This window comes from Rhinatrema bivittatum, chromosome 1 (genome assembly GCF_901001135.1).
Source record: "Rhinatrema bivittatum chromosome 1, aRhiBiv1.1, whole genome shotgun sequence".
In the NCBI taxonomy this organism is placed as follows: Eukaryota; Metazoa; Chordata; class Amphibia; order Gymnophiona; family Rhinatrematidae; genus Rhinatrema; species Rhinatrema bivittatum.
The window spans coordinates 362,877,224-362,901,455 of NC_042615.1; the positions used below are offsets into that span (position 1 = coordinate 362,877,224).

Genomic DNA, 24,232 nt, shown 5'->3' on the forward strand with positions numbered 1-24,232 from the left:
GAGAACCACTGTCTTAGACAACCTACCCTCTTGCTTCATCAGTCCAATCTAAAAGGAGCAATCACCAAGGCAACTACTCTATATGTTAGAAATGTAAAGAAAAGCAAAAGAAAATTTAAACCTATCTGGTTCTCAAAGGAGGTGGCTGACAAAATTAAAGCCAAAAGAACAGCATTCAAGAAATATAAAAGATCCCAAAGGGAGGAGCACAAAGAAGAATATTTGATTCAACTGAGGGAGACAAAGAAATTAATCAAGTTGGCAAAAGTCACGTGGAAGAGAGGATTGCCAAGGAGATTTTTTTATCTCCTTGGTGACAAAACATTTTTCAGATACATCAGCGAAAAGAGAAAAGTCCAAAGTGGTATAGTGAAATTGAAAGTTGGAAATGATCAATGTGTGGAGAAAGATGAAGAAATGGCAGAAATATTAAACGAATACTTCAGCTCTGTGTTCACTAAAGAAGACCCTGGAGAAGGACCATCTCTACACAACAAGAAACTGGAGGGAAGTGGAATAGATGAAAATCCTTTTACAGTAGAAAATGTATGGGAAGAACTAAATAATCTGAAAGTGGGCAAAGCCATGGGGCCTGATGGGATTCATCCAAGGATACTGAGGGAGCTCAGATATGTGCTGGCGGGTCCGCTGTGTGACCTGTTCAATAGATCCCTAGAAACGGGAGTGGTGCCAAGTGATTGGAGAAGAGCGGTGGGGTGGTCCCGCTTCACAAGAGTGGGAACAGAGAGGAGGCTGGTAACTACAGACCGGTTAGCCTCACTTCGGTGGTGGGAAAAGTAATGGAGTCACTGTTGAAAGAGAGAATAGTGAACTATCTACAGTCCGGAGAATTGATGGACCAGAGGCAGCATGGTTTCACCAGGGGAAGATCCTGTCAGACAAATCTGATTGACTTTTTTGACTGGGTAACCAAGGAATTGGAAGAGCGCTCAATGTCATCTACTTGGATTTCAGCAAAGCTTTTGATACGGTTCCGCACAGGAGACTGGTGAATAAAATGAGAAGCTTAGAAATGAGTGCCGAGGTGGTGACCTGGATTACAAACTGGTTGACGGACAGAAGATAATGTGTGATAGTAAATGGAACTTTCTCTGAAGAGAGAGCGGTTTTAAGTGGTGTACCGCAAGGATCGGTGTTGGGACCGGTCCTGTTCAATATCTTTGTGAGCGACATTGCGGACGGGATAGAAGGTAAGGTTTGTCTTTTTGCGGATGACACTAAATCTGCAACAGAGTGGACACGCCGGAAGGAGTGGAGAGGATGAGACTGGATTTAAGGAAACTGGAAGAGTGGTCAAAGATATGGCAGCTGAGATTCAATGCCAAGAAGTGCAAAGTCATGTATATGGGGAGTGGAAATCCGAATGAACTGTATTCGTTGGGGGGGGGGAGAGAGACCTTGGGGTGATAGTGTCTAATGATATGAAGTCTGCGAAACAATGCGACAAGGCGATAGCAAAAGCCAGAAGAATGCTGGGCTGCATAGAGAGAGAGGAATATCGAGTAAGAAAAGGGAAGTGATTATCCCCTTATACAGGTCCTTGGTGAGGCCTCACCTGGAGTACTGTATTCAGTTCTGGAGACCGTATCTACAAAGAGACAAAGACAAGATGGAAGCGGTACAGAGAAGGGCGACCAGGAAGGTGGTGGGTCTTCATCGTATGACATACGAGGAGAGATTGAAGAATCTAAATATGTACTCCCTGGAGGAAAGGAGGAGCAGGGGTGATATGATTCAGACTTTCAGATACTTGAAAAACTTTAATGATCCAAAGACAACGACAAACCTTTTCCGTCAGAAAAAAATCAGCAGAACCAGAGGTCACGAGCTGAGGCTCCAGGGAGGAAGACTAAGAACCAATGTTAGGAAGTATTTCTTCACGGAAAGGGTGGTGGATGCCTGGAATCCCCTTCCGGAGAAAGTGGTGAAGTCTAAAACTGTGAAGGACTTCAAAAGGGCGTGGGATAAACACTGTGGATCCATCAAGCCTAGAGGGCGTGAATAAAGAGGAGGCAGCAAAACACTGCACGGAGCAGCAGTAGCCACAGAGGCATTCACGGAGCGGGATGCCAGTGGTTGGTGTTCCACCTTCACGGAGCGGAAGGATGGAGGGCTGCCATCTCCAAAAAAAAACAAAACAGGGGTGGGTAAGAGTATGAGGCAGGGGTGTGGCCAGCTTGTTACAGTGGTTGCTACCCCTAATTGAGCTGGATGTTCACTTGGAAGCAGATACGGCGCTGCTCTCTACATTGGTGGTGGGGTGGAGGGGAATTAGGGCTGGAGGGTACTGGAAGCCAATAGTAACAGGTGGGAGAGAGAAAAAGGGAAAAAAAATGGATAAAGTGTGTAGCTTGCTGGGCAGACTGGATGGGCCGTTTGGTCTTCTTCTGCCGTCATTTCTGTGTTTCTATGTTAGTGATGATGAACTGATCTGAGTTTCTGACTGTCTTTTCTTATACTCCCCCGTGGGTGGTGATTCTTAATACAGAAGCCAGTGTTGTACATCTGTAATAGAAATTTTCCTTATATGTATCACTGTACTTGTCCACATTAAATGTATCTGTTCTTAAAAACAAAACGAAAAAAAAGCCAATTCAAAAATTACTAGTGAATGTAAGTAAAACAAAATTGTTTTATTTGTAGTTGCCATTTACAAAATGAAAAATCAGGAACCTATTTTTAAAACAGCTGCAAGGGTGACTTCTGAATCAGAATCTGCCCCACAGCATTTAAGGAGTGCTTTCCAGCAGGGGGAGATTATGGAATGTGTGACACTGAGGCTTTTAGAATTAGAATAAGTGGCAAAGACAGTCAAGTCATCAGCTTCTCATTTACATTCTTCATTAAAGTATCTTCTCATTTCTTGCCCCCTTCCTTGCTGTTCTCTTTTGCTCCATGGAATGACCAGTTCTGTTGTTTGTCTTAATCCTCTTGGTGGGTTGCTAACACATCTGCTGGCAAAAGTGTTGGGAGAGGGGGAAATGGGGTTTCTGTCTATTGCAGCAAAGTTACCCATCATTGAAATGATTTGAGTGGAGTTGAGCTGCTCATCCTCATTCAGTTTTCCTACTGGTTTGTCTTCCTTTCACAGGCCCTTACTGTTCATGACACAAAGCAATGCCTGACCTGGGACTTGGGAACCAACTTCTTTGTCTGGGAAGATGATGTAAAAAATCACAGAAACAGGTCTGTACTACCCTACTGCCATTCAGAGATGTTTTCTAAACACCCGTCTCACAAAACAGCCAGGGTAGGGTGGTTTTGTTTTTTTTTGGGGGGGGGGGGGGGGGGTTGGGGTTGGGGTTTTTACGGCTGTTTTGGTGACCCCTGTGCAATACTTTTCATGGAAATGCAAAGTATAATTAACACTACCAAACCAATTTTAAAAGTTTTTCAGAGCTAGTTTTTATCGTGTTAATCCTGTGGCCACATGGAAGGTCCTGCCAAGCACTGCCCAGGTCCGCATGCATCTACGCATGTGCTCCTACACCTGATAATCTTCCACCTCCCAACTGGGTTCCTATTTGTCTTTGGGCAAGTACCCTGCCCGTAAGCTATCAGTAGGTTCCTATATAGAGTCAATGGGATCCCATACAGCCCAGAGGTCACACAGTTCTAGAAATACACCTGCAGACTGGATCCAGAAGGTACCGGGATCAGGCAGAGCTAACTAGTAAGTTAACAAAAAGGAGGGATAGTGAATGGAAAAACATTAAATGTGCAAATAGGAACAGATAAAATAAGGATTAAACAGCAAAAGCTAGCAAACACTTTCCACTATATTTGATTAGTGCCTGGGGAGATGAGGAAAATATGCTGTCCATATGAGCTGAGTAGGCCTCCGCCCACAGATGTGCTCCCACTGTATTCTTAGCAGAGATGAGAATTCTAGCACCTTCAGGGCTAGTTCTCTGTCTGAAGGGCCAGTCACACAGTACTAGTATGAGCTCTGACCAATGGTCTTTTGATTGATAGTAGTAGTTTTCTGGTCAGTGGATGTTTGTCTTACAACTTCTTCAGGGATGCTGGGTTGTGTATGCTGTTCATGCCTCATTCTGAGTTAAGCCAGTATCCCAAGCCTCTTGTTTGAACTACGGTGCAAAGATCAAACACCACCCTCAGGCCAGCATAAGGCCTCACAAGTCCACATTTTTTTTTATTCAAGACCAAAACTAGTTCAGCCGGATCAATGGTGGTAGGAGTCGAAGGTGCTAGAGTAGATTTAAGTACATGTACTTAGCCATTTTTTTTTTTAACATAAATCATTTGCTGCCCTCCCCCCGCCACCCAAGAAGGAATTTAAATTAGTCACTTACAATTTTAGATAGTACAGCGGGCTGTTGTGTTACATGTGGGGGACTGATGATATAAGTGAGGGAGGAAAGTTCTGGAAGCCAAATTTAGGCTCTTAGGTAGAAAGTTGAAATCTAGAATCTCCAGGATAGCATTTTCTTAAATTCTTCCTTTTTGATGCACAGGACTTCAGAGGCAGGTAGAGCTTTGGAGTCTCATAAGAACATAAGATTTGCTTTAATGAGTCAGACCAAAGGTCCAACAAGTCCAGTATCCTGTTTCTAACAGTAGCCAAGCCAGGTCATAGGTACCTGGCAGGATCCAAAGGGGTAGATAGATTCCAAGCTGCTTATCCCAAGATAAGCAGTAGACTTCTGCAACTCTTCCTTAATAATGGTTAATGGACTCTTTCTTCAGGAACTTGTCAATCTTTTTTTAAACACAGCTACTAATAGCGTTCACCACATCCTCTGGCAACAAATTCCAGAACGTAATTGTGTTGAGGTGCTAAGTAAAAACAAATTTCTCTTATTAGTTGTACATTTATTACCTAGAAACTTTATTGAGTGTCCCCTGGTGAGATGGTGCAGGGAAGAGGGCTTTAGTTTTATTTCGAGCTGGGTGACATTTTGGGGAAAGGGGAGCCTATTCTGAAAGGCTGGGTTCCACCTTAACCAGGGTGGAATAAGGCTGCTGCTGCTAACCTTTAAAAAAAAAAAAAATAAAAATTTAGAGCAGCTTTTAAATTAGAAAAAGGGGGAAAGCCAATAGTCACGCATGGTTCAGAGGCAGGTATCTTCGAAGGATACTAAAGAAAGGGGGAAAGCCAATAGTCACGCATGGTTCAGAGGCAGGTATCTTCGAAGGATACTAAAGAAATGGGTCAGTTAGAGCATCCTGAGAGGTTCCAAAAAATGCAAATGTAGCCCATGTGCCTTTTAAATAAAGAATAAATTAAGAGATTCCAAATTATCCCTAACTGCTAGAAAAATTGTATATACTAATGAAGTACCATGAAATTTCTGTATACTAATGCCAAAAGTCTCTCAAAGTAAAACGGGAGGGTTAGAATGTTTACCACTGAATGAAGAGGTAGACATTTGGAATCCAGGAGACCTGGTGGAAGGAGGATAACCAGTGGGACAGCGCTATACCAGAGTACAAATTATATCACAGTGAGAGTGTGGATCAACTTAATGGGGGTGTGCCGCTTGTTAGGGATGATATAAAGATGCTGCAGGAGACTAAATGCACAATAGAATCTTTATGGGTGGAAATTTCATGTGTAATGGGGAAGAGTATAGCATATGATACTATGCTAACATATATTAGGGAAGCTAACAAATTTGGCAGCGCGGTAATAATGGGAGATTTCAGTTACCTGAATATTGACTGGGTAGATGTTTCATCAGGACATGCTAGTGAAGTAAAGTTTCTAGATGAAATAAATAACTGCTTTGTGGAGCAGCTGGTCTGGGAACCGATTAGAGGGGGAGCCACTGGAGACCTAATTCTTATTGGCACACAGGATTTGGTGCCAGGAGGTCATGGTACAGGGGCTGCTTGGCAACAGTGATCATAACACGATCAAATTTGACTTTACGACTGGAGGGAGGACATTAAGTAAATCTACTGCTCTAGTATTTTAACTTTCAAAAAGGAGAGTTTCATAAAAGGAGGAAAATCGAAAAAACTAAAAGATGTATCTCCAAAGGTTAAAAAGTTTACCTGAAGCATGGACATTGTTTAAAAATACCATCTTGAAAGCCCAGACCAGATGCATTCCATGCATTTAAAAAAGGTGGAAGGAAGTTCAAACAACTGTCTGCATGGTTAAAAGATGAGATGACAGAGGCTATTATAGCCAAAAACTTTCAAAAATTGGAAAAATGATCCATCTGAAGGAAAGTATAAGCATTGGTGAGTTAGATGTGTAAAATTGATAAGGCAGAGAATTTGAAAAGAAGCTGGCTGTAGAGGCAAAAACTCATAAATTAAAAATATATACATAGCAGGAAGTCTGTGAGGGAGTCTGATGCACCACTAGATGATCAAGGGGTTAAAGGGGCACTTAGGGAAGACGAGGTCATAGTGGAGACTAAATGAATTTTTCAGTGTTTACTGGAGAGGATGTTGAGGAGATTCCCATGCTAAAAAAAAGTATTTAATGTGATCATTTGGAAGAACTGAAACGAATCACGATGAACCTGGAAGATGTAATAGGGCAGCTTGACAAACAAACTAAAGAGTAGCAAATTGCCTAGACCAAATGATTTACACCTAAAACTTCTGAAAAAACTAAAAATTGAAATTGCAGCTCTGTTGTTAGTAATTTATAACCTATTATTAAATTTGACTATTGTAACTGAAGATTGGAGGGTGGCCAATGTAATGTTGATTTTTTAAAAAGGCACCAGGGTAATTAGGGAAACTTAGAATGGAAAGTGATTTTTAGTGCTGGGAAAAATCATAGAAACTATTCTAAAGAACAAAATTTACATAACATATAGACATAGTTTAATGGGACACAGCCAGCGAGGAATTTACACAAAGGGAATCTTGCCTCACAAAACTGCTACATTTTTTTGATGGGGTTAATAAACATGTGGATAAAGGTGAACCATTAGATGTGATGTATTTGGATTTTCAGAAGGCATTTTAAAAAGTCCCTCATGAAAAATAAAAAGTCACAGGATAGGAGGCAATGGCCTGTTGTGGATTTGCAAACTGGTTAAAAGGTAAGAAACAGAGTAGGATTAAATGGTCAGTTTTCTCAGTGGAGAAAGGTAAACAGTGAAGTGTCCCAGGGATCTGTAATGGGACTGGTGCTTTTTAATGTATTTATAAATGATCTGGAAAAGGGAACAATGAGCGACATAATCAAATTTGCAGATAACACAATTATTCTGAGTTTTTAAATCACAAGACTATTGTGATAAATTGCAGGAGGATCTAACAAGTGTGGAAGACTGGGCATCCAGATGAAATTTGATGTGGACAAGTGCAAAATGATTCACATAGGGAAATGTAACCCACACTGTAGTTTAATGATGTTAGATTCCATATTAGGAGTTACCATCCAGGAAAAGGATCTGGGTGTCATAGTGGACAGTACTTTGAAATCCTCAGCCCATTGTGCGGTAATGTTTAAAAAAAACAAACCAAAAAACGTTAAGAATTTTTGGGAAAATAAATAGAGATTAAAACAATGTCATAATACCTCTGTATTGTTGCATGGTAAGACTGCATCTAGAGTACTGTATACATTTTTTGTCACCGCATCTCAAAAAAGATATAGTTGAATTAGAAAAGTACAGAGAAGGGTGGCCAAAATAAGGGGCTGGAACAGTTCCCCTATAAGGAAAGGCTAAAGGGGTTGGGTCTATTCAGCTTGGAGATGGCTGAGTAAGGGATATGATAGAGGTCTAAAAAATCATGAGTGGAAAAGAATGGGCAAATGTGAATCCGTTTATTCTTTCAAAAAATACAAAGACTAGGGGACATTCCATGAAGTCAGTATATAGCACATTTAAAACAAATGGAGGAAATTTTTTTTCACTCAACACATAAGCTCTGAAATTTTATTGCGGAGCATGTAGTAAAGGCAGTTAACAAAGCTGGGTTTAAAAAAGGTTTGGACAGATTCCTGGAGGAGAAGTCTATAAATTACCCTGGTAGACTTGGGGAAAGCCGCTACTTATCCCTGGGCTTTAGCAGCATGAGCTCTGTCTACTATTTGGGATTTTGTTAGGTATTTGTGAGCTGGATTCACCACTGTTAGAAACCAGGGTACTGGATTTGATGGACTATTGGTTTGACCCAATATGGCAATGCCTGTGTTCAGTAACATTTAACTTTTTTTTTTGCTTTAACCACACATAAGGGCAGGAATATGCTTGCCTGTCTGCTGTGCCAGTACCTTATCAGCATATCTGCCTCTCTGTCTCCAGCACCCTTCCTCACTCCAGTTATTTTCATCATGAGCTATATTAGAAACTTTGGAAACAGATGTCAAATCTGTGTGCAGGGAATCTTTTTGAGCCTTAAAAAGGCTCTTCTTTTTTTTTTTTTTTTAATTGGAGAGAGGACCTGAGTTAGGGGGATTTTGATTGAACTTCTGTCATCCTGTTTTTGGTTGGGTATGGGAAGTACTGAAAGTACATGTGAGGAGGGAAGGAGAGGGGTTCTTTGCAGCCATAGCTATGAAATACCTGAAGAAATGCTGAGATTACCTTTTGGATTTGAAGAAATAGCTAAAGAGACCAGTGTAAGTGGCAAACTGAAACATTTTCCAGGTTCATATACAGCAAGTGTTGCAGCTTGATACAGTGGCTAAGCAGTAGAATAGGTTGTGGCTGGGAGGAGGAAGCTATCTTCAGTGTGTGTGGTTTTTGTTTACTTTTGCATATATTAACACAATTTGTACGTATTAAGATCCTTGTATATACGTCTGCCTGCTCTACTGATGTTTGAGAAGTTTCACGTTTACTTTTTACAGATTTGAAAAATATCTGCTCATTCTGACATTTTTATTCATAAATTTGTATGCTGTTTCCTGTGCGAATGCAGCACTACATAAGCAATAAGGCAAGGCAGCACAGATGTGAAAATGTTTGTGTGTTTGCACATGTCCTAATACATTCAGTTTCTGACCATTTTGTGATGGGTCTTTCTGTACTAGTGTTTCTTTCTTGGTAAAGGTCACAGGTTTGGTTAAAGCGCTGCACTTTCACTGATTTGTTTTTGCTTTTGGATGGCCAAATTCAATCCCATGATGTGTCCAGCAGGTGAACGTTGGTCTTATCCTTGTCCTTAGTAAAAGGTTGTCTGCATCCCTAAATTGTCTCATAGTTCAATAGCGTTGATGACGTGATTAAAAGTGGCCTGGTACTAGAGTTACATGGATAATTTGGGATCCATATTAGTGAGTGGTGCTCACTGGCTGTCTGCAACGCCTGTCTACTGTAGGGGAAGTCTGCTAGGTCTCTACCCATACTAGGTTTAACTGTGCCTCCCATTTTCTGATCATGTAAATGCAGATTGATTAAAGAAAACACCGTCACATCCAGTATTCCCTGTATGTACCCAGATCAGACCAGACTCCTGGGTTTTGCCTCCCTGCCACCAGATGGAGGCAGTTTCCCTGACACTGTACATAACCCAGTGTGCCACCTGTAGTCCCTCAGTATTTCTCTGTCTCCAGCAGATGGTAGATGGTGTAAAACCTGCAGTCTGGAGAGAGGGGAAAAAATCAAAAATAAGACAATTTGTGGATCCTCCCAGGGGATTGTGAGGTCCTGGTGGGGCCATCCACCCCTGGTTTGAGGTGGATGAATAGGGGTTGGTGACCCTTCTGATAGCGGCATCTGGAGATCCATGGGATGGACATCTGGTGGTCCAGATCCCTCATCCCCCACGAGACAGCAGTAGAATCTGCTGGTAGTTCTGCATTGCAAGCCCAATGGAGCAGGGAAGTTTCCCTTTTTATACGGTTTGTCCTGGGCTAGATCGCTAAAGTTTGGCAAAAGGAGACTGATATAGCTAGTGGTCTGGCTTTTTTCTGATCTACCATTCGGCCTGCGCTCCTGGAACCTGAACCTCTGCACCAGTGGAAAGTATTGGTTTCTATGTATCTTTATTTGTTTTCAGTGAGTGAAAAAAAAAAAAAGAGAGACCAAGGAGCTAGTTAGAGGAATCTGTGCAGCAGTGAGCTTTCGTGGGGGAAGCTACAGCGATGAGGTTTTTCAGCAGCTTCTCTGCCTACAGAGGAGACCAGGTGTTGGCTCCATGGTGCTGAGGGACTGTTCTTCTGTTTGCCATTGTGGTGCTGGGGGTGCCACAGGTGCCGGGAAGAACAGCGTGTGTGTGTGTGTGTGTGTGGCAGAAGCAGCATGTCATTCAGGGGGAGTCTCTATCAAGCATGACCGCACCTGGTAGAACAAGCTTTGCGGGTGATGGAGTCTAGCGCTGAGGCTTTCCCCGTCAGCGCGGAAACGGCAGCCATTTTCGATTCCCTAGCAGCTTTGGCAGGAGAAGCAGGAAAAATCCCCTCCTCAGCTATTGCCAGCAGTTCACTGTCCCGCCAGAGGTGCAGAGAGGCGCTTGCACTGAGGAGGAGTCTCTGCTTCTGGTAGAGGTCTCCTGCTGGTTTTAATTTGCTTATGTGCAAAGTGTGTTTTTTGGGATGCTGGCTCTTGGCCCCACTCTCCATGAATTCTCGGCCAGTCAAGAGACGTAAGCTGTTGAGAACCTCTTCAGACTGATGGTTTTCAGTGCCGGATGTTAAACGGATCCGGACCCAAACACGCTGAAGGTGCAGGCAGGCTTTGCTTAGCCGTGAGGTAGTCCATGGCAGCGGTTTTTACTGCATGTGCATGCGTTCTTGCCACGTGCCGGCTGCATGCGTAAGGACCTGTTTGCATAAGGCTGTGGCCTAGATGTAAGCACGTACGTCTGTGACCTAGATTTGAGTGTATATTTGTGCAGGTACTTGTAAATGTAAGGCCATGACGTACACTGGAGCGTGTATTTGCGCAGTTCCCTGTACGTACCTGGATCAGTCCAGACAGTGGGTTATGTCCCCAGTCCAGCAGATGGAGTCAGCACAAGCTTTGAGGGGGCGTATCCATATATCCTACTACCCCCTCTGCAGGAGTTCAGTATCTTCTGACTCCAGCAGATGCGAGTAGGGGAATCAGGCTTCCCCTCCTTTTCCTTTTTCTTCACTTTCTTGCTTGATTATGGCTGCTTGTTGTCTTTTTCTGTGGATCAAGTTTGTATCAAGTTTGTATTAAGTTTAAAAAAAAAAAAAAAGGCAGAGTTCTTTCAACTTCTGGGGAGTGGCTTCTCTTCCTTGTCTCTTCTCTGCGGCCTTGCTGTTTATTTCTCATTGCAGCCAGGGGTAAGTTTGTTTTTCCTTTGTAGTTTTTTCCTTCATAGCTCAGCCCCCGGTGCCCGCGAAAGCCGGTGGACCCGGCCTCTTCGCTTTTACTCCCTCACCCGCGGCCATTTTACAGCTCCTCATGGGCTGCTGAGCCATTTAGGGAAAGATGTCTGGGGCGGGTCGTGTGGCCAGGAAGGCCCCCCCGCGGCACCCTCCTCTATTTTCGGACAGCGGGCAGTGCGGGCCGATCGGGCCCCCCCGCAGCGGCGCTTTTGTGCGCGTGGCCCCCCCCCCCGTGGCTTTTTCTTTTCTCCTACAGCGATCCCGATGCCGCGGCCGTCCCGCTGTGCGGCCTGCGGAGACCCGGGGTCCCGGATTTCCCGGACATCTGTGCACGATGCCTTCCCGGGGGGGAAGGTACCTCACAGTCCCTGACTGATTTCTCTTTTTTGCCCGGGCGGCGCGGGCCGGCCACTCCGTCATTTTTGGCGGGAACGGCGGCCATTTTACATTCTGAGCGCCCTGAGGCGCAGGCCATGAGGGGGAATGGATCCCTGGAGGACTCTACCAGCGGGGGTGTTCCCCCGATTTTGGTGCAGGAACCAAGCACCCAGAGCCAGGGAGCAGGAACCACGCCGCCCCCGAAGCGCACCCGAGCAGGCCGGGGTTCTCTCCGGAGTTTATCCTGCTCATGCATACCACTTATCTGCAGGGGCTGGAAGCACCTGTGGGACCCCCCCCTCCTAAGATCCCTCGGATGTCGCCCTCGACGCCGGCCCCCCCCCGACCCTCCGGGAGTGGGGGCCTCCCGCCTTCCTACCCGGGTCCGATCCGCGGCAGTGGGGGCGGTGCCAGACCCAGCGGGACATGGACTTGACCTCCCGGACGGGGGACAAGGGGACGGCACGCAGGAGGGGGATGATCCGCGTACCCTACGCCTCTTCCAGAGGGAAGAGCTGGACGACCTCATTCCGCAGATTATCCAAGAATTAGATTTGGACCCGCCACCAGACCCGCCTGCCCCAGTAGCTCCCGCTGTCGTCACTTCTTCAAGGAAGGGAGATCCTGTCCTGGCGGCACTCCGGCCGAGGGCTTGGGCTTTTCCCATTCATGACTCGTTTTTACAACTTCTCACCAGGGAATGGGACACCCCGGAGGCCTCCCTGAAGAGCAGCCGGGCTATGGAAAAGCTGTACCCGCTCCCCGAAGATTTTCTGGACCTCATCAAGGTCCCAAAGGTGGACTCCGCAGTGTCGGTGGTCACGAAGAGGACGACTATCCCAGTGACGGGAGGTGCGGCGTTGCAGGACACACAGGATCGTAAGTTGGAAGTTTTCCTTAAGCAGGTTTTCGAGGTCTCCGCTCTGGGTATGCCGGCGGTGATGTGCAGTTCGCTTGCCCAGCGGGCTAGTCTCCTTTGGGTGCAACAACTCCTCACGTCTCAGAACCTGCCGTCCGATGAGGCTGCCCAGGCAGATCGGCTAGAAGCCGCAGTGGCGTATGGGGCGGACGCCTCGTACGACCTTTTTCGGGTCCTCGCAAGATCCATGGTTTCGGTAGTGGCAGCACGACGACTACTGTGGCTACGTAATTGGGCGGCTGATACGTCCTCTAAGTCGAGTCTGGGCTCTCTTCCCTTCAGGGGCAAGTTCCTCTTCGGGGAGGATTTGGACCAGATCATCAAGTCCCTGGGGGAGAACGCTGTTCATCAGCTGCCGGAGGATAGGTTTCGACCATCCAGAGCATTTTCTTCTTCTCGGACCAGAGCCAGAGTGCAACGGCGCTACAGGGGATACAGACAGGCGGGCTCCCGGTCATCCGCCCCCATGTCTCAGCCCTGGTCGCGCTCCTTTTGCGGGCGTCGGCCCGCACGCACTACTCCCGGAACCGGGAACCCCTATACCAAGTCTTCACAATGATGCCAGTCTCACCCACTCCCCTGTCCCCAGGATTGGGGACCGACTAACGTATTTCTACGCGGAGTGGGCACGGATCACCTCGGACCAGTGGGTCCTGGATACCATAAAACACGGCTACGCATTGGAATTTGTCCGCCCCCCGCAGGGAAGGTTCATCTTTTCCCCCTGTGGCTCGGACCTCAAGAGAGGAGCGGTGCAGCTGACTCTGGACAGACTCCGGGAGATAGGCGCTATTGCGCCCGTGCCCTTCGGAGAGGTGGGCTCGGGCCACTATTCCATCTATTTCGTCGGACCAAAGAAGGACGGTTCCTTCCGGCCTATCCTAGACCTCAAGGAAGTCAACAAATCCCTTCGAGTCGTTCGGTTCTGCATGGAAACGCTCCGGTCAGTGATTGCGGCGGTGCATCGGGGGGAGTTCCTTGCCTCCCTGGACTTAACGGAGGCCTACCTGCACATTCCCATCCGCCCGGACCACCACCGTTTCCTTCGTTTTCAAAATTCTGGACCAGCATTTTCAGTTCACGGCTCTCCTGTTCGGATTGGCGACGGCGCCGCGCACCTTCACCAAGATCATGGTAGTAGTGGCGGCAGTTCTCCGGAAGGAGGGCATCCTGGTTCATCCTTATCTGGACGATTGGCTCCTCCGGGCGAAGTCATTCAATCATGGACGCTCAGCGGTGACTTGAGTAGTACGGTTTCTACATTCCCTGGGATGGGTAGTGAACTTCTCCAAGAGCTCCCTCATGCCCTCGCAACGCTTGGGTTTTTTTTGGGGGCGACCTTCGACACCCTACTGGGCAAAGTTTTTCTGCGCCAGGACAAAGCTCAATCCTTGCGGGATCACACACAACGGTTCTCTGCGTTACCAGAGCCCACCTCCTGGGACTACCTGCAACTCCTAGGAGTGATGGGGTCCACCATCGACCTTGTACCTTGGGCTTTCGCGCACCTCAGGACCTTACAGTGGGCGCTCCTCTCCCATTGGAAACCAGTATCGCAGGACTACCAGATGATTCTCCCGCTCCCGCAGAATGCCAGGGACAGTCTGGGCTGGTGGTTGGATCCGCCGAACCTGGCCCGTGGCGTGTCCCTCGATCTGCCAAATTGGGTGGTGGTGACCACCGATGCCAGTCTAGCAGGCTGGGGTGCAGTCTGCGATCGAAGCGCCACGCAGGGGACGTGGTCCACGGTGGAGGCGAAGTGGTCAATCAACCGTCTGGAAACCAGAGCGGTCCGGCTAACTCTGCGACATTTCCTCCCTCTTCTTCGGAACCGGGAAGTCAGAATCCTATCGGACAACGCTACCACCGTGGCCTACATCAACCGACAAGGAGGCACGCGCAGCCCGCAGGTCGCGCTCGAGGCGGAGCTGCTGATGCAATGGGCGGAGCATCATCTCGTCCGGCTAGCAGCCTCTCACATCGCCGGTGTGGACAAAGTCCAGGCGGACTTCCTCAGTCGTCAACTGCTGGACCCCGGAGAGTGGTCTCTCTCCGACAAAGCGATGCAACTTCTCGTCCATCGGTGGGGGGCCCCCCACTTGGATCTGATGGCGTCCGCTCTCAACGCCAAGGCTCCACGCTTCTTCAGTCGCCGGAGAGAGCGCGGCGCAGAGGGAGTGGATGCCCTGGTCCTCCCGTGGCCGCCACATCTTCTGCTCTACGCTTTTCCACCATGGCCCCTGGTGGGCAGGATGCTCCGAAGAATAGAAAGCCATCAGGGGACCGTGGTTTTCGTCGCCCCAGAATGGCCCAGGCGACCCTGGTTTGCGGACCTGCTACAGCTGGTGATCGACGGGCCAATCAGGCTGGGGCACCTCCCCCAGCTCCTACATCAGGGCCCGGTATTTTTCGAGCAGGCAGAACTCTTCTGTCTTGCGGCCTGGCTTTTGAGAGGCGCCGCCTCCGGCGTCGGGGCTACCCGGAGGCGGTAGTATCCACGCTATTGCGGGCACGAAAGACATCGATGTCGGCGGCCTATGTTCGAGTCTGGAAAGTGTTCGAGCTGTGGTGTACCAGCCAGGCCACGAGACCCGCTAAGGCTTCTGTACCTCAGATCCTTCAGTTTCTACAGGCGGGGGTGGAAAAAGGGCTTGCCTATAATTCACTACGGGTTCAGGTGGCCGCCCTTGGTTCGCTGTTGAGCGATGGGGGCTCTCTTCTACAGTATCCTGACATTGCTCGTTTTCTCAAGGGTGTCAAGCATATGCATCCTCCGTTACGGGGCCCTTGTCCCTCCTGGAGTCTTAACCTTGTGCTTCGCTCCCTATCGGGACCACCGTTCGAGCCGCTGCGCAGCGCAATGATAAAGGATCTCACTCTCAAGACTGTATTTCTTGTGGCCATCTGTTCCGCTCGACGCATCTTGGAGCTGCAGGCTCTGTCGTGTAGAGAGCCCTATCTCCGTTTCTCCGACTCTGGAGTCTCGCTTCGCACCGTTCCCTCCTTCCTTCCGAAGGTGGTTTCTGCATTCCATGTGAACCAGACGGTGGAGTTGCCGTCCTTCTCTTCCTCAGAGCCGAAGTCTCTCCGTCTCTTGAATGTCAAGCGCACTCTGCGCCTCTATCTGGAGGCTACAAATGAGTTCCGGACCTCTGACCATCTCTGCGTACTCTGGGCCGGTCCTAAGAAGGGGTCTCAGGCCTCGAAGACTACCATTGCCAGATGGCTGAAGGCTGGCATTGCTGCTTCCTACATTGGGGCGGGACGGACTCCCCCACCCGGCATCGTAGCGCATTCTACACGTTCTCAGGCGGCTTCCTGGGCGGAGGTTCGCTCGGTATCCTCGCAGGAAATTTGTAGGGCAGCCACCTGGAAGTCGTTACACACGTTCTCGAGGCACTATCGTCTGCACCTCGCCTCTTCAGTCTCTGGACACTTTGGCGAGCAGGTTCTCCGAGCAGGCCTCGCAGGACCCCACCCGATTTAGGGAAGCTTGGGTACATCCCACTGTCTGGACTGATCCAGGTACGTACAGGGAAAAGAAAATTATTACTTACCTGCTAATTTTCGTTCCTGTAGTACCATGGATCAGTCCAGACGCCCACCGCGTTTGGGTTCTTGATCCTGCTCAGCTCTGCGCTGCTTCTTGCTCGCAGTGTTCTGTGTCTTCACAGTCGTTTCTTTTCGCTGTTTTTCACAGCTCCCTACAAGTTGGTAGGATGTTTGCAGTTACTTGTTGCGGTTACAATTGTTTTAATTATCTGTTTCCACAAACTTGATCCTTCGGGGGTTTCTACTCGGGCTTTGATATACTCGATACTGAACTCCTGCAGAGGGGGTAGTAGGATATATGGATACGCCCCCTCAAAGCTTGTGCTGACTCCATCTGCTGGACTGGGGACATAACCCACTGTCTGGACTGATCCATGGTACTACAGGAACGAAAATTAGCAGGTAAGTAATAATTTTCTTGTACTTGTGTGCATACGACTGCAACCTAGTCTTGAGTGCATATTTGCGCATGTTGTGGAGGGATATGCGTGTACTCCCGGGTGGCATTGATGTGCACACAGGAGGTCCCCTAGAGCTGAAGTTCAGAAGAGCTACACACCGGGGACAAACAGGTCCAAGCTCCTTGCTATCCGTGAGGCTTGTCATCTGATAGCAGTTCAGTCCTCACTCTCTCTCTGTTTGTGTCAGCGTTGTTTAGAAGCTCAAAGCAATTTGAATACTACAGCTTTTGCCCATTTTGGGACATCCCTTAGGCCTATGGTGTCTCTGGAGGGGAGTAGAGTGGGAGGTGAGGCAATGGACAGTTCTCCTCCCTTGTTCCCGAAGGCAGAAGCTTCCCTGAGAGAGAGAGGTTGGAGAGAGCAAGTTTTGCCTATGGGCTCCGGTATATTTATTTATTTTATTTATTTAGCATTTGTTTATATACCGAGGTACAGCTGACAATGCCTTCACTCCGGTTTACATTACAACGAACCAGTTACATTTGAATTCATAACATTAAAACAGAGATTGAAACAGAACATTAACTTAATAAAAGTTAATAAGTACATTGAACATTAGATAAGAATGTATGCAATGCTTGAGGTTGACGGTTGAAGCCGTTAATGAGAAGGAAGGTTTCTGCAAGTCGGGGCGAGTGTCAGAAGGATTGCTGGAATAAAAAGGAGCGAGAGGTGGATATGAAAAGGATTTATGCTCTGTTATCAATGGGTGCACAGTCATTGTAAGACTGTGAGAGTAGCCATTCTTTAAGTTCTTTTTTAAAAGATTTAAGATTTTCTTGTGAAGATCTTGTATAGATCTATCCTTCTTCTCCTGGGTAGAATGTTTCCAGGGTCTGCAGACCTTTCTGCTGGGGCACCCAGCAAAGGCAAAGCAACCTACAATGTAGGGATCGTGTTCTCAAGCTTCTCAGTCACAGTGGGTAAATGTTGCAGGGAGGCTGTCCCTGGTAATGTTCAAGGGGGTGTAGATCATGAGTCATTGGAGGATTCTGATGAGGAATTCACTTTCTCACCTCTAGAAGAGGGGAAATTAAATATGATTGAGAGCTGCTTTGGACTCTGCTCGGATTTTTTCTTTTCACAGAGATGTCTTGCTGAGTTTGTTGGCTCAGACTCTGAACGCAGTCAGCTTGGCCTGAGTCTGTTGGCTCAGATCCTAAACTCGCTTAGTATGGTTGGAGGTCAATTTTAAGTTAAACGTCCTGTTTCTTTTCCCTTCGTATTCAATTCGAGAGAAATTGTATTTAAAGAAGGTAAACTCTAAGGTCCGTCATAGCAGCAGTACGTAAGGGAGGCTTCTTGGCATCTTTATCCTTGATAGAGGAGTATCTGCACATAGCCATCAGGCCAGAGCACCAGAGATTCCGGAGGTTCATGGTCCTATGGGAACGTTTTTGGTTTGGAGCCCTTCCCTTCGGCTGGCGATGGTTCCATGTACTTTCATCAAGGTGAGGGTGTTGAGGGCAGCCACATTGCAAAAGAAGGATGTGTTGGTGTGTCCATATCTGGATGACTGGCTCATTCATGCAAAATCAGATGACCTCTGTCGACAATCAGTACAATAGGTACCAATACGCTTTAAATTGCTAGGATGGGTGGTGAACCTAGCAATGAGTCATTTAGTTGCCTTACAAACTCTGGCGTGTCTGAGAGCTCAGTTCGACATATTGGCAGAGAGAGTGTTTCTCACCGAGAAAGATTGATGAAATTGCAGAATGAGATTATTTATTTATTTATTTGAAATCTTTTATATACCGACATTCGTTTAGTAACATCAAATCGGTTTACATTCAACAGAACTTGGTGGCTGCACTAAACAGAAAACAAAACATAGTAATTAGCAGCAGTGCTTTACAATAATAACATTTAGGAACATCATGGTAAATAACAATTTCGTAATAAGGAATAACTTAGGTTAGCAAGTGGCTGTAACTAAAAATTTACAAAGATTACATAAAGTTAATGATTATTAATATTTACAAAGAAAGTTCATGGTGGCGTCTAGGAAAGTGAGGGGTCGTTTAGTTAAGGATGGAAGTACGTTATGGGAAAGGCTTCTGCTAGCGTTTTCATGCCCAGGGTCTGGGACTATTTACAGGTTTTATGGCATCAACTTTGGAATTAATGCATTGGGCATTTGCACATATGTGGCTTCTGCAGGGGGGCTCTTCTCTTCTGCTGGAATCCGTTATTAGGAGTTTCATCTTCCTCTTTTGTTAGAGGGAAGCCAGGGACAGTCTTTCGTGGTGGCATACTCGCAACAATTTAGAGCATGATGTGGAATTGGAGATTCCGAATTAGGTAATAGTCACCACTGATACAAGCTTCTCTGATGGAGGGCAGAGTGGCAAGATCAGTCTGCGCAAGGCCAGTAGTTGAAACAGGAGGCTTCGTGGCCTATCAGTCGATTTGAGACAAGAGTGGTGCATTTCGCATTTCTTGCCTGTCTGCCAATGTACGTGGCCATCCAGTACAGATCCTATCAGACAATGCGGCGATGGTGGACTACATCAACCATCAAGTAGGAATCGAAAATCAGGCAGTGGCTCGAGAGGCCCAGGAGTTGATTCTCTGGGCAAAGCAGCACTTGGCAGCGTCTCACATCACCAGAGTGAACAACATTCAGGCAGGTTTTATCACAGATAAAGTTAGATGCCAGGGAATGGGAGCTGTCGGAAGCCGCGATGTGACTCATTCACAGAAGATGGGGTTATCCCGACCAAAGAGAACACCAAGGTGCTGTGGTTTTACATCCGTTGAACAGAACACAGTACAAAGAAATCTGAGCTCTGTTGCTGCCATGGACTCGAGGGATTCTTCTTTGTCTTACCTCCCATGGCCTCTGGTGGATGAGGGATTACGGCGGATAGAGAAACATCCGGGCAACGTGATCCTGGGAGCTCCAGAATGGCCACATTGACCATGCTTCCCAGATCTGATCAATATTGGCTATAGATGGGCCCCTGAGGATTGGACATTGGTCAATTGTTTTCTACCAGGGCCCAATATTTTGGGGTCAGGCAGCTCATTTCAGTCTCATGGCTTCACCTGTGAGAGGAGACATCTGAGATGGAGGGGATATTCCAAAGCGGTTATTTCCACCTTATTGCAGGCTAGGCGATCTTTTACATCCTTGACATATGTGTGAATTTGGAGAATCTTCGTATCCTGGTCTGCTGTTGACAGAATGCAGCCTCAATCTGTTCAGGCTATGGTGTTGCCTGTTTTGGCTTTTCTGTAGAAAGATTCTGGTCAAGGGACTGGCCTTTAACTCTCTGAGAGTCCAGGTAGCAACTTTATCTGTGATAAAACCTGCCTGAATGTTGTTCACTCTGGTGATGTGAGATGGATTGTCTCTGGGGTAAGGTGCAAGGATATCCTCTGTCCACACATCCAAATATTATACGGTTCCTTTAGGGAGCTATGCACTTGCGTCCTCTGGTGTGGAACATTTGTCAGTCTTGGAATCTGAATCTAGTCCTTACAGGATTGTGTGAGGCCCGATTTGAACCACTAAAGAGAGCTATGGTTAAAGACTTGACTCTTAAATTGGTTTTCTTGATGGCTATTTGTTCAGCCAGGAGAATTTCAGAGCTCCAGGCATGGTCATGTCGAGATCCATTCCAACAGATGTCTGATTTGGGGGTATCTTTATACATGGGGCCTTCTTTTCTGCCTGAGGTAGCCTTGGTGTTCCATCATAGTTACATAGTAGAACTTCCAGCTTTTATGGATTTGGATTCCTCTATGCCTTACACGGGGGAGCTTAGGTTCTTAGATTGGAGGCATGCATTATTGAGGTAACTAAAGGTCACTTATGATTTCCGTAGATCGGATCACCTCTTTGTACTGTGGAGTGGTCCAAAGAAAGGAAATATGTCATCTAAGGCTACAGTTGTGCGGTGGCTGAAGGAAGTGAACGAGTTGTCTTTTATTTCTAAAGGGTGCCCGCTGCTGGGGATGGGGGGGTTAGTGGCGCACTTGACGCGTTCTCAGACGATTTCCTGGGCTAAGTCACAACAAGCGTCTCCGCATGAAGTTTGCTGGGCACCTACTGGGAAGTCGTTGCACACTTTTGCTAGACGTTATCGCTTGGATGTCGGGGCTCCAGCTTTCATGTGCTTTGAGTGTTCTATGAGCAGAGCTCTCCAGGTCCTACTCGAGTTAAGGGGAACTTCGGTACATCCCGAAAGTCTGGACTAATCTGGGTATGTACAGGGAATGGAAAATTGGTTCTTACCTACTAATTTTCGTTCCTGTAATATCACAGATCAGTTCAGAGACCCAATCATTTACTGAGGGGGTGAGTCCGTTGCTTGTACTGTTGCTTTGTATTTGGTGCGAGTTGTTGGAGATTTTTCTATGCTGATTGCTTATGTTAAATTTGGGAAACAAGTTTTCCATTGTCTTTTTTTTTTTTTTTTTTAACAACTTCACCTTCTTCCGGCTCATTGGAGGGGAGCGAGTTTGCTTAGAAGTTTGCTTAGAAATTTAAGGTTGTTGCTGTCATCTTGGTTTGGGTACAGGTCAATACTAAAGGACTGCAATGAAACTTTCTCTGTCTCCATCTGCTGGCAGGGAGGCAAAACTCAGGAGTCTGGACTGATCTGTGGTACTACAGGAACAAAAATTAGCAGGTAAGAACCAATTTTCCATTTTGTTCTGTTTCAGAGCCGAGGCTGCAATTAATCGCATTGCAGAGCTCAATCCCTATGTGCATGTCTCCTCATCGACTGCCCCATTGACAGAATCAACGGACCTCTCCTTCCTCAGGCAGTATCAGGTACCAGAGGCTTTGGTGTTACAACATACCTGTTACATATAAACACTAAGGGTCTGATTTACTAAGCTTCTAATCGCCCTATACAAGCAGAATGGGAGGAAGAAAGTCTTAGTAATTCAGGCCCTAATTGTTTAACTACATTGTTGCTTTTTAATAAAATGAAAGGGTTTTCTCATTATTAGCTAGAATGTTGACTTTCTAATTATAAGTAAAAAATCATTAGTCTCCCACCAAAAATCCCAAAATGTGTTCCATAATTCAAAGCAAAAAAAAGCTTTGTGTTTAATGGTAGAATGCAAAAGAGAGTGTCCGAGATAGCATAAAAGTACAAATCATTTGCTTTTTTTTAAAATATTGATAGTCCTTCTAAAAAAGAACCAAACAGATTTTATTAGCCTCCAATTGTTACATCAGTTATCTTGTTAAAAATAGCGTAGACAAGCCATCAAATCATTTGTGCAGTTAAAATTATGTTCAAGTTAAGTTAATTGTTAAAATGTTCCTCTTTTACTATGTACCCTGTACTGTTTTTGACCTGCATGAACTGTCACTTTAAGTGGTAAACAAATTAAAGCATTTCCCCCCCCCCCCCCCCTCATATACCCTTCTCAACAGTGTGTGATACTGACTGAAACTAGGCTATCGCTGCAGAAGATCATCAATAACTTTTGCCGGACACAGCAGCCACCTATTAAGGTAAGGTTGTACAAGAGAGAGTGTTCCTGGAGCAGAGAGAATATGGAAAGAAAGTCAGAGAGAGGGACTACATGGTATATTCTCTCTTCATTGTGCTCCATCATGACTTCTACTTTTGAATGCTCAATCTATTAAGTAATTCAGAGGAATGCAGTGGACGCTTTCACATGGTTGGATGTTGATGATTGCTTGAAAATCTTTTTTTGTCTGTCATTTATTCTTATCTAGTGTTGATTTTCCCTACCCTAGGTGCAACCATGCATTTACCTAATTTTTCTTTTTTACTTTTCCTGCTCTGCTGTGAAATAACTAGAAACTTTGCAGTCTAGGAGCTTATATGTGATGCATTCAGTGTTACACATCACTATATATTAGGTACTTGGTTTTGTCTCAGAGTCTCCAGGTACACAAGCAGGCAACACACAGTGCTGTGCACTACATGCCATGTACACATTTGTTGGCTGCAGTGGGGAAGCTGGCAGGTGGATCTGTAGGACTTGCACTGGCTGGCCTGCTGAACATGAAGCACTGCTCTCAAAAGCTAGGACACTGCTGTGGAGGTTCAGTGGTCCATGGGAGCTGGGGGACAGCCAGATCGGTAGCAGTAGGAGGGGGGCACAGTCTGGATCTTGGAACACATGTGGTGAGGCTGATCCCATCCATCATTTGCGATGGGCCTGTTCTCCATTGACAAGCAGGCATCAATTCGCCATTACATGTGTGTTACGTCGTTAGATGGACCCAGCTCTGAGCTCAGTAAAAACTTTCCTGAGCATACATGGGAGTATCCATACATGAATGCTGTGTTGTGAACCTCTCAGTCTTTCTTTGAGCTATCGTATGGATGTGCCCCATCACATTTTTTTTCGCCTCCTAAACTTTGGCCTTGTTCCTTGTTTTCTATTTTCTTGTCACTGCCTCAGCAGCCCCTCAGTAAGAACTCCAGGTTTTTTTTCTTTTTTTAAGAAGTTAAGATGAGCGTGGAGAAACTGAAGGCAAAGAAGCCTGAGCTCAGTGGATTAAAGGCCTGTATCTGTGGGTTCTGGATCTCCCGTATGAATACTTGCTGCTATTGCTTTCTGGGCTCTGGCCATAACTCCAACTGATACATTTGCAGTCACGTGTCCCCTAATGTGCAGCAGCATCATTCTTAAAAACATAGAAATGACGGCAGAAGAAGACCAAACAGTCTATCCAGTCTACTCAGCAAGCTTTCACACTTATTTTTTTTCATACTTTTCTGTTACTCTTGTCCCTCTAAATAACTTTTTTGGTTCTATTTCCCTTCCACCCTCACCATCGAAGCTAGCAGTGCTGGAGCTGCATCTAAGTGAAGTATCTAGCTAATTGGTTTGGGGTAGTAACCGCCGTAAAAAGCAAGCTACTCCCACGCTTGTTTACCCAGCCTGTGCAATTCAATCTTTGTTGGTAGTTCTCTGAATATAAATCATCTTTTCTTCATTCCCCCTGCCATTGAAGCAGCTATGCTGGATATGCATTGAAAGTGAATTATCAGGCTTATTTGGTTTGGTGTAGTAACCGCTGTAACAAGCACGCTACTCCCCTGCTTTTATGTGGATGCAAATCCTTTTTTCCACATTTCCTCTTGCCGTTGAAGCATAGAGCAATGTTGGAGTCGCATTAACCGTGTGTATGTTTATTGAATAAGGATGTTAATCTCCAGGTAGTAGCTGACATTCCCGCAAGCCACCCCCATGCCTCTTCTCTTCATTCACATCCTCTAGACTTTTTGGATCCCACAGTATTTATCCCATGCCCCTTTGAAGTCCTTCACAGTTTTGGTCTTCACTAGGGCGTTCCAGGCATCCACCATCCTCTCCATGAAGAAATACTTCCTGACATTGGTTCTGAGTCTTCCTCCCTGGAGTTTTAAATCGTGACCCTTGGTTCTGCTGATTTCAGCTCTTCGTCTAGGAACTAGGTGGTGTTGGGCTATCAATACAGGGAGTCAAAGCGAGAATCCTCCCTTTTTTGATCCCATATGCATGGAAAGGCTTTCCTAGATCCTCCTTAAGACAGGGGTTAAGCATGCATAGATGCCTGTGGTACCTGATGAGGCACTAAAAGTGCCTGAATAAAGTAAGGGACCCCTTTTGGGGCCAACCTCCATGAAGATGAAAAAAAAAAGTTGGTGCTGTTGACATGGGTCTCCAGTGAAG

The 24,232-nt window shown here is 46.4% G+C and overlaps 1 protein-coding gene across 2 annotated transcripts in view; it reads left to right on the top strand.

Moving 5' to 3' along the window:
* The window catches only part of UBA6 (ubiquitin like modifier activating enzyme 6), a 370,281-nt gene that overhangs the window by 61,063 nt on the left and 284,986 nt on the right, over positions 1–24,232 (top strand). For both annotated transcript variants that reach the window (XM_029600749.1, XM_029600742.1), the window contains exons 5-7: positions 3,113–3,207; positions 21,245–21,356; positions 21,972–22,052. In XM_029600749.1, coding sequence (XP_029456609.1) covers positions 3,113–3,207; positions 21,245–21,356; positions 21,972–22,052 — 288 coding nt within the window. The remainder of the gene's footprint in view (positions 1–3,112; positions 3,208–21,244; positions 21,357–21,971; positions 22,053–24,232) is intronic.